This window comes from Triplophysa rosa, linkage group LG1, assembly GCF_024868665.1.
Source record: "Triplophysa rosa linkage group LG1, Trosa_1v2, whole genome shotgun sequence".
NCBI lineage: Eukaryota > Metazoa > Chordata > Actinopteri > Cypriniformes > Nemacheilidae > Triplophysa > Triplophysa rosa.
The window spans coordinates 37642941-37653572 of record NC_079890.1 but is presented as its reverse complement, the minus strand read 5'-3'; the positions used below and the strand labels follow the sequence as shown (position 1 = coordinate 37653572).

The window sequence follows — 10632 nt, the reverse complement described above, 5'->3', positions numbered from 1 at the left end:
AGTGGTTTTAGACGTGAATGGAACTCTAGACTTCAGCGTTGCCGTTGGCTATCGTTTGGCCACTGTTGGGTAAAGCAACACTCCACTGAATGAAGACAGAATTTCACTGGACGCTGATATCGCCAGTTTCCCTGAGGTCAGCACAAGCCCCGCCCTCTGACCTCGCTTCAGATTAAGAGCAAGATTTACAGAGGCGGACCCTCCACAGACACACCCCTCACCGGCTCCGCCCCCCACTCCAGCGGTGTAGAGCTTCTGGATGTTGCGATTGCCTACTGAGAGATAGGCTTCCACTCGCTCTCCAGTCTGTGCTGTTAGGACGGCGCTGAGCAGGTACCGTCCATCCACTGGTGCTGTGAACACGCCTAGAAACATGAAGATTCAGATCAAAATAATGGCAAGGACGTCTGAACCAGTTTCACAGCAATGAAAACCAAGAGAGAGTAAATGCACCTGTTTTCGGGTCGTAATGTCCTCCATCGTTTAAGAGAACGTTGTTGAATCGAATGACGGCGATTTCACCAGGAAACGGCAGAAGTGTCAGACCGGCCGAAAACGACACGCGTGTCATCGCTCGCACTTCACCTGCACAAACACACTCATTCGCTTTACTGTCACCCAGTACAGATTTATGAAACGTATTCTAGATAAACTAGTTGTACCTGAGGCCATTTGAACCGTCTTCAACGGAATCTGTGCTGCATGATAAAAGGAAGAGAAATATTTTGGTTTACAAAAAAAATCATAAAAATATTTGGATAAATATAAATGTGATTTCTGTTTAGACAGCGTTAGGTAGAGTGCTGACCAAAGTCAGATGCAAAGTCATTCAAGCTACTGTATGCAGTAGACTATATTAAAATAGAAAAAGCAACACACACTGTTGAACAACTCAAAGGGACAGTTTAGTCAACTATGAAAACTCTACCCTTCGTGGATTTGTTATAAGTAAAGTATAAGTAAAATCCCCCAAAAATGATAAACTTACATTTTACGTGTACTTATTTAGCAGACAATTTTTTTCCAATTCAGCGTAGAAAAAATCAGGCTCATGGCTCTGTTATAATTTTGTAAATTTAAGGAACAGTCTGATTTTCAGGTGTGCCAATTTAAAATGTTTGGAAAAATTGTTTTTTTTGCTGTAAAAGTGACTTAAAAATGAAAGAGCGTTTAACGTTTTGTCAATGAACCGACAGTCTCTCTAGCCACATTTGAATTTGGTACGTCCGTTTTGATCTCGGTTTTGACAAACAATCTTAAAATATCAATGGTTTTCTCACACACACCAGTTGTTTCACTTCAGAAGACATTTATTAACCCAATTGAGTCATTTGGATAACTTTCGTGATTTTTGGAGCTTCACAATTTTGGGACCTATGTATGTGACAGATACTTACATCATAAAATAACTAACTGTATTTGAATGAAGAAATGAGTCAAACATCTGGGATGGAATAAATGATGAGTAAATGATGAGAACATTTGTATTTTTCAGTATATTTGTTTAAAGGTTTTTATTTAGCAGTTTAAAAGGACAGTTCACCCAAAAATGAAAATTCTGCCATCATTTACTCACCCTCAGGTTGTTTCAAACCTGTGTAAATGTCTTTGTTCTGTTAAACACAAAGGAAGATATTTGGGAGAATTTCAGTACGGATCTCGTCCCTCATTTACTGCCATTGTAGGGAAAATAAATACTGTGGGAGTCAATGGGGGATGAGATCCGTTTGGTTACAGACGTTCCTCCAAATATCTTCCTTGGTGTTTAGCAGAACAAAGAAATGTATACAGGTTTGGAACAATCTGAGGGTGAGTAAATGATTTTTTGGGTGAACTATGCCTTTAATTGTATAATTGATCAATAATCAGATCAGTATTTATCTGGCACACAAATAACTAGACATATTAAATCAATGGCAAACAGCACTAAACTTTACCAGAACTACTTTAAAACACAATCTGTCTGTAAGGATTGTTGTGTTGGACTTGATATAAGAAAAGCTTATAGACGAAATAAACGACGCTCTTAAAAATCTACGTGGTTAGTTCCTCCCCAACACTGTGTTCAGTAGTGTTAAATACCGGACACAGAATCTGGACTGAGCCCGCCCGCAGGAAACTGTGGGTAACCTGTTAACAACAACATGAAAAATTGTGTGATGACCAAATTAATTTGAAGTTTAATCGGTGAAATGAGTGCATCTCAATGCATGTACCAGGTGCTCCGGCGTAGCCCGTAACGGGTGTCATGCTCCCATTGGTGCCCTGAGGGGCGTGCAATGAGAGTTTGGTTCCAGGAGGCCCCGCCTCCCCTGACATCATCACGGGCCGCTGTGAGAGCGACAGGTCTCCTTCCATGGGAACATTTACAGCTGGTGCACCTTCACGAACACCTGGAGAAGAGCGATGACAGACAGAAAGGGTCGGAAGAAATGAATGCCTGACACTTTACAGGTGTGACATACAACTTCAGCTGCTTCCAAAAAAACCTCCCAGCGTTCAGCGGATCTGTTATTAGAGACCATCTAGATGAAAGTTATAAAAAGACGTTTTTACAAGACAAAGAACATTTTGGGCACGGTCGTTTTTTTGTCCAATGGATCTCAATCTAACCTTAACAAAACCTGACAGAAGAACACGTTTAGTGAATAATAACTTCAAGATGTCATCATTTGCTCTACTTTAATGATACTTTTTTGGTCATATTGGAACCGTTCCACATTACATCATACCGTATAGAGCCAGGATATTCTTCCCACATTCATCTGTTATGAGGTTTAGACGTTTAAACAGGTTTAAAATGACACAAGGATGAGCAAATGATAACAGAGCCTTTATACTAAACTTCTTAACATTTGTAGCATCACTACGTTTGGTTAGTTAAAGAGAGAGATTTACATGTCGCACCCTACTTGAGCTCGCTCACATGATGTAATACACGCGTGACAGACGTCTGGCACACAGCAGCATTGACTCATACACTTAAAACACACTGACACACATATGTGTGCAATTAATTCACTGAATCGTCTTCATACGTTTGGATTTATTTCAATGAAAAAGAGAGAACGGAAATAAAATGTTGAAATGATGATTTCAGCTCATTGACATTGGTTAAATTACTCGTGCACATGACATCTATATTGTTCATATTGAGATCTCACATAATGTTGACTTTTGATTGCAGACGTGACAAATCTGAGCTCATTTTGAGACATTGTTGAGATCTTATCTGAAAGAATAATCATAGACCAGACACACACACAGACATTGTAAAGGTGTTTATCTTTAGAAAGGAATGCAATAAAGATGCCATCTGTCAATTGCAGAGAGAGCGAGAGAGAGAGAGAGAAGCATTATGGGATGTCAAACAATATTGCAATAGCTCGTATCAGCGTTCTGACGATAATGCACACTCTCCTAGAATAGAGCCTCCAGATAAAATGCGTCTAAATACGTGTGTGTGTGAGCGATGAGACGGGATGCGCGGGAGGAAGTTCATCCCACAGGTCACATGTCAAAGGTCAAGAAATGAAGTGAGTGAAAACAAGACGAGTGCTGTGTATCTCACAGCTGCTCTCCCTCGAGCAGACACAAAACATTCATACACACACTCAGATTCATCCAAACCCACGGAGATCTCTATGTAGGCACAGTTCACCTAAAAATAAACGTTTCGTCAGCATCCTCTCTGTTAGAATTAAGACAGTAATGCGGGATTGGAACGGCTTGAGAGTAAAGCGATTTCAAAGTGATGGTTGACCTTCAAAATGAAAATTCTGTCATCATTTACTCATCCTCTTGTCACTTTAAACCTGCGTGATTCTCTTTCGTCTGCAGAACACAAAAGAAGATATTTTGAATAATGTTGGTAACAGAAAACCCTTGGTCCCCATTGACTTGCATTGATTTTGTGTCCATACAATAGAAGTCAATGGGGACCAACAGTTTTTGGGGACCAGCATTCTTCAAAATATCTTTTATGGTTTTTGCGCACAAAACCTATCCTCGTCGCTTTATACTGTATAATGAAAGTGGAACCACTGGAGTGACATGGACTGTTTCAACGATGTCTTTGCTCACTTTCAGCGCTTTGACGTTTGGTTACGTTGCAGTCTATGGTGGAGACAAAAAGCTCCTGGACCTCTTCAAAACTATCTTAATTTACGTTCTGAAGATAAACTGAGGTCCTAGGGTTGAGGGATGACGTGAGGCTGAGTAATTCATGACAGAATTCTCATTTTTCGGCAGAGTTCCCTTTTAAGGTTGTTAGGAGATGTTGGTAGTTCTGGTCGGTCTAGTAACATTTATTATAGTCAAAGTTGCTGGTTGTTGTAATATATACTCTCTAGTTGGTCCAAATCTGTATAAATTTCTTTGTTTGGTCCAACACGGAGAAAGATATTTGGAAGAATGCTTGTAACCAAACAGTTCTTGGACCCCATTGACTACCATAGTAAGAAAAATATTAGTCAAAAGTATTCAAAAGTGCCCCAGAACTGTTTGCTGTCATACATTCTTCAAAATATCTTCTTTTGTGTTCAACCGAACAAAAAATCAATAGTCATTTTTCTTACTATGGTAGTCCATGGGGTCCAAGAACTGTCTGGTTACAAGCATTCGTCCAAATATCTTTGACTGTGTTTATCAGAACAAAGACATTTATAAAGATTTGGAACAACTCGAAAGTGAGTAAATGATGACAGAATTTTCATTTTTGGGTGGAGTATCCCTTTAATGTCTGACCTTGAATCAGTTTATACCACATAAAATGTTTTACTGTATATAAAGTACACTAATGCAAAATGAGTTCAAATATGAAAGGGTATCAGCGAATGCTCTTTACAGATATATATTGTAAACGGTGGGCAACAGTATTTGCATATCAGTTTTTAAAACCATCCCTATTCATGAGCAGTAAAATATCATAAAAATCAGGAAATTACTCACATAAAATAAGCAACTTGATCATCTGACAACAGCAGCCGACAAGAGACGAATGACTTCACACCCATTAGGAGTCGCTCCCAAAAATTACTCATCATTTGCATAAAAATGAAACTTCTCAACTTTTCATTCACAGAAAAACGCATCTTTTAGCCAAATTCTATGGCAGAATTATATTTATCCTTCACGGCAAACCCACAATACACTCGGAAAAGTCCACTACAGGAATTTGAGATGGCTGACAAATATATAGAAAAAAACATATTTTAACAGATTAATAAACTCACACAATATTTGAAATTGAAATAGTACAATTGTGAGTACTTTAAAAATAATAAATGATGCTTTCAAATGCAGCTGCCTATGTAGGCAGCAGACGGCCAGGTAGTAGTTCACTAGGTTTCAGAACAAAGCCGTAGTATGACATCATTAACTTAAAAACAGACTGGATCGAGTGTAAATAACAGATTATATCTGTATAGCCCCAGATGCTTGTAAACACTAAAGTCAAATTTCTCAAATGCACATGCGTGAATCATTGGATTTCTGTACTGAACACAAGCACACACGAGACATAATCCTCCAAGAGCCATTGTGTCTGTCCTCTGGATTTACTGCACACCAAACTATTCTGAAAATGACTAGCCGTGCCTAAAAAGTCTTTATTTAAACCCTGTCACCTTGTGTGTTGCAACAGTATGCATTATTCTCCACCATGGGTGGAACTCTGACTAATGTATCCAGAACATCTTAAAAATTGCCAACACAAAATCGCCAAATGAGGAGCAGATGCCCGCAAGCGCACACACACAATGTTGTCGGGACAGGGGCCAGACGTTGCTCAATTCTGGAGCCCGTCCAGTTGTGACATGTGTGCACCATTACTAGACGAAGGGGAAACTCGACATCCCCCAGGAGTTACCTGCTCACATACACACACATTCTTGTGTACGTAAAGGAAATCCCTCTGTAAACGGTAACGCTTCAGTATCATCATGTAAAACACAACCTCATGTGTAGCGTTTTAAAGCTTCGAAACCCAGAGGAAGACCAGCGGCTGCACAAAAACGGGTGTTTTACTAGTAGCGCTAACACAAACAGACCTCTGTTTGCTAAAGCAAAGATGAATGACATTAGGTTACTAGATCGTTTTTGGAAAGTGCAGTGAAGCGGTTTATCGCTGGAGAGACTTCGGCTGTCAGGAGCAGATGTGCTGCTGCTGAAGAATCACATTAAACATCACACAAATCTCTATAAACTCTCACATCTCACATCAAGGTTCTTGAACCTTATCAATCTTATCTGTGAAAGATGCAGGTTCGAGCTAAGGTAAAATGGACAATGAAAACGGGCTATTTTGGTCCTCAGCAAGACTCCCAAACCTCAGGCTTCTCCAGCAGGACTGTCCTGTGTCTTCGGATAAAGGCATCACGGTTATTTCATCATCACCAGAAAAGCACCACGTACCTGTATATTGCGTCGTGCCGATCCCGTCCTGCCCGAATCGTGACGAGTTGCCTTTAAACGTGTTAATGTCTCTCGTATGTGTGCGCACTGTGCTGTTAAGTTGGCGGACGCAGGTCCACAGGCCGTTCACGTGTTTGTTGAGTCCATCTTTAATCCGTTTCAGACTGTCTGACATCGGCTCGAAGCGGCCACAAACACCCTCGATGCTCGCCACGCGTCTATCAAGGGCGTTGAGCAAGTCCGTCATCGTTGCCACCTGCTCTTGGCTTCGCCTGCAATCCACCTCCAGCATCTCGGCCTTCTGCTGCACACTTTCATTGTGACCCTCAAGAGTTCGGGACTGGTTGAGAACTGGGACGGCGTTCATCTTATGAGCAAGAGTGCCCAACTCATCCTGCAGGATGTGCGAGCGTCTCTCCAGGACTTCCAGCCGCTGGTCATGATCTGATCCGTTCCGTTGCACATTACTGATCTTTTCTTCAAATGCTTGGTTTTGTTCTTCCTCTTCTTTAAGTCGTTCACCTCTCAACTTCTCCTCAAGGTTGAGGCAAAGTTTCTCCGCACCTTTTACGCTCATCTCCAGAACACGTCCCTGCGCGTCAATCTGCTCAAGGGTGGCGTTCTGTTGCCTGATGGCGTCGGTCAGAATCTGCTGGTTGTCTTTTAGCTTCTGGACCTCAGCATTGTTCAGTCCTGGGGAGGAGGTTGTGTTTGGAAGAAGAAGACGCAAGTCTTGAATCTCTTTGCGGAGTTCGGTCTCTTTGGAGTCGAGAAGCTCTGCCAAGCTCAAGTATGAAGTCTCTTGTTCCTCGCACTGCTCCTGAACCGACATCACCTTGTAGTCGCACGCATTCTTCAGGTCGGATAATTTGATGTCCATGCCTTCGAGAAGCTCCGTACGGAGGGCGGAAAGCTTCTCATCTATGTGCGGCTGGCATGGACACTCATTGGGTGAAGCTGTGGAGGAAGGTTGATGCGAGGCGGTCGTCTCTGTTAGTTGATGAAGCTGTTCGTCAATGTTCTGGATCCGAACGTGCAGATCTTGGATGCTGTTTGTATTGGCATTGATCGTGTTGGAGAGGTGGGTGACTTGATTCTGGAGCTCATCTGCCCCGGGTGACTCATGAAGGTCGTATGGGAGCAAGATGCTCTCAGTTCCACCCGTCTTGACATCCTGCGGTTGTCGCAAGTTCCCCAACATGTTTTCGATGATCTTGCTGGCGTCTTCCTGTAACTCCATCCGCAGGTTTGCATTGGCCGATGTCATAGCACTTTGGAGGTCAAGGACTGTCTGAGTAAGACGTTCCACTTCTTCCTCTAACGCCTGAACTCGGCGACTCTCGTGAGGGGGCTGTCCTGTCTGCGTCAAGGGATCAACAGCCGGTCCGCTGTGCCCTTGAGGTGCCCATGGGTGTGTCCCAGAGAAAAGCTCTGGTCCTGAAACAACCAAGCCAAACATATAGTAAATGATACAGTCTGCTGATCTTACTTTTTTGGAAACCCAAAATATTTTAAGATCTTTACCAAGCACGCTCTGTTGTTGCCCGTTGTTGGACTGACGTGGTTCCTCCAGGACGTGAGGTCTTGGTGGGGCATCTTTCAGTTCAGTACAGTCATGACCCTGAAACCCCGGGCAACACCTCCACTCCAGCTCCGTCACCTGTTTGTAGCCTACTTTGTATATCGTCCTCAAACGAGTATGATACCTACAAAGATTGTGATTTTAAAAGCATTCTCTAAAAATGCTGGTTTGTTTCAACCCGTGGTTGGATAAAATGTAGACAAATATAAACGTTGGTTTAAATTAACCTAGAAAATGTTCATATTTGACTCAACCATGGGTTGAAACAAGCCAGCATTTTTAGAGTACAGCTTTATATACTGTATATAAATTATGAACTATCTTTACAGAAAACATTAATATTTCTGTGCAACGAACAGCACCAGATGGAAACAAACAAACTGCTACACGGTTTCAACTTGCCTACTTACACTACATGCTAAATGATGTTTTGTGTACTATGCAAGACACCTTTGATGTACTCATTTCAGTGTACTATGATTTGGGACACGCGTGTGGTCCTGCTCCAAACCTACACCACCTCTCAGGAAATCCACAATGGCAGTTTACATACATTTATCTACACATTATTAATTTGCTAAATGACACATTCCTTTCTTGGGCCTTGTAAACAAACATTTCAGTGAAATAACAGTGAAGAGTTATGTGAGTAAGTTATTGTGATTTACTCTTGACAGTGACACACATCTGGAGTGCAGCTTTGGTTGGGGTGTGAGATTTGCTTAAGCATGTGTGTAATTTACAGCTAGAATCACAAAACTGTTCGGGTGGGTTTCATTTAAATAAGCAATAAAAGAAATGTGCATGACAGTTATGTACAGAAACCGAATTCCCATGGTTGACATTGAAACTGCAGCATTTTTCATAAGTTCTCAAGATTTCTGACACATTCACACAAGGACTGTTTCTCAGCAGCCTCTGGCAGATCAGCAGTCATAAATAATTTGGATACTGATAAGATGACCTGACAGACAGTCACTGGGTCCAATTGAACTACAATGCTTTTCCAAGCAGGAGCAATGTCATCTAATCTGATCTCTGGTCACTTCCTCTAATAAAAATACTGAAGTCTGGATGTGTGTGCCAGACACAGAGCAGCGAAGATAAATGGGTGTGTGCGCACGCTCATGAACCAGTTGGCTTCCATAACTAGATTTCATTTAACTGATTCACCAAAATGTCACACTACATTTTTCCAGCATTTAAAATGTTTTTGATCCCAGGCTTCATGCATTACACAACCGGACGGATTCCTTGCTGACCAGTAAAAGTGCGCGCCCCTCCGCCCACCGCGCGCTCCCTGGAGACACTTACATCACCCGCTGTGCACAGTCCGGCTGATGCGGCGCGCAGGGCGCGAAATGCGGTTCCATGACGTTTTCAGTAGCCGCCACCACCGCGCACGACACGTTTCTGTGCACAACGAACGCGCACCAGTTTCTGTGGGAAAGTAAAGAATAATAAATACTAAACAGAAATATAGCAAAAAAAGGTAACAACCCAAATACTTCGTGTTTAGAAACTACAAATAATACAAAAATAAAAAGCACAATTTCCCAACTAACTAAATAAGTATACTAATTATTGTACATATTATTATCATAGTAATAGAATTTATTTATTCATTCAAATCCTCTCAGATCCAAACATTAAATCCTGAAATTGCTGATAAGGATAATGTTTAATGATTTTAACTCGTTATATTTTTCGTCAGTAATTGTAGGCCAAATTATTAGCGCGTAACAACAACAGATGCTCTGAAGTCTTTAAATAACTACGAGACCAAAGGATGCTAATAAGACAGGAGTGCGCTTTCACTTGCGATTTGCACGTTATTATAGAGATACTGATTGTCCATAATAACATACATGGGAAGAAAAGCATAGCCTACGTGGACTGGGACAAAGTTGACTAAATTTCAGATAGTAAGGGCCAGTATGAGGCAATCTCACAGAACACATGTTACAGTGCAAGCTTCTGCAGTAATATTTCAGATCCAATCACACATACAACAAAAATACATCTTAACAGCTAAACTTTAAGAGGTGCACTTACTTGTTCCTTTGTCGTGAGACCGAGCCTGAATAGGGATTGCCCTGAAACAGACTTAACCTCGATGGGCTTCCATAAACCAATGGAAAGGTAAGAAAGTGTATAATCCACACACAGAGGTGCACGTAACCTCCAAGAGCGCACTTCATTTTAAACGATCTTACAGGAGTGAGCACGCATGCATTTATGATAAACTCGAATGAAATGTTTTAACAAAGTTTCTTGAACACTGTATGAGTTTCAGTGATAGTAGTGAATGGAGAGACTGGCACCCCGCCCCTCAGAGCGCGCAGCTCTCCAGGGGACGCGCGTCTCAGGTTTTGCTGGTTACTTTATGGTCTCCCAATAAACTTCACATGACAAACTGATTAGATTCAAGACTCTTTCTGTTCTGTTAATAATATGTCCCACTTCAGAAGAAACCATTACTATCAACGCGTGGAACCAAGAATAAAAGGTTAAAACGCAACATGTGGGATCGATCAAGTAACAAAACAAGCACAAACAAAACTTTTAGTAACAAATAGTTCACAACAGGACTATTTAACTTCATGAATGGTGTTGAAAAAATACAAGGAAAACCA

At 41.5% G+C, this 10632-nt stretch overlaps 1 protein-coding gene across 1 annotated transcript; it reads right to left on the bottom strand.

The window, feature by feature from the left end:
• Positions 1-33: 33 nt before the first annotated feature.
• emilin2b (elastin microfibril interfacer 2b) lies at positions 34-10322 on the bottom strand. The gene is made up of 9 exons (XM_057340487.1): positions 10052-10322; positions 9311-9436; positions 7939-8120; positions 6415-7851; positions 2217-2393; positions 2083-2130; positions 663-698; positions 454-585; positions 34-365 (listed from the first exon to the last, which is right to left on the bottom strand). The coding sequence occupies exons 1-9, from the start codon at positions 10195-10197 to the stop codon at positions 49-51; spliced, it is 2601 nt and encodes an 866-aa protein (XP_057196470.1). The 5' UTR covers positions 10198-10322; the 3' UTR covers positions 34-48.
• Between the last annotated feature and the right edge of the window lie 310 nt (positions 10323-10632).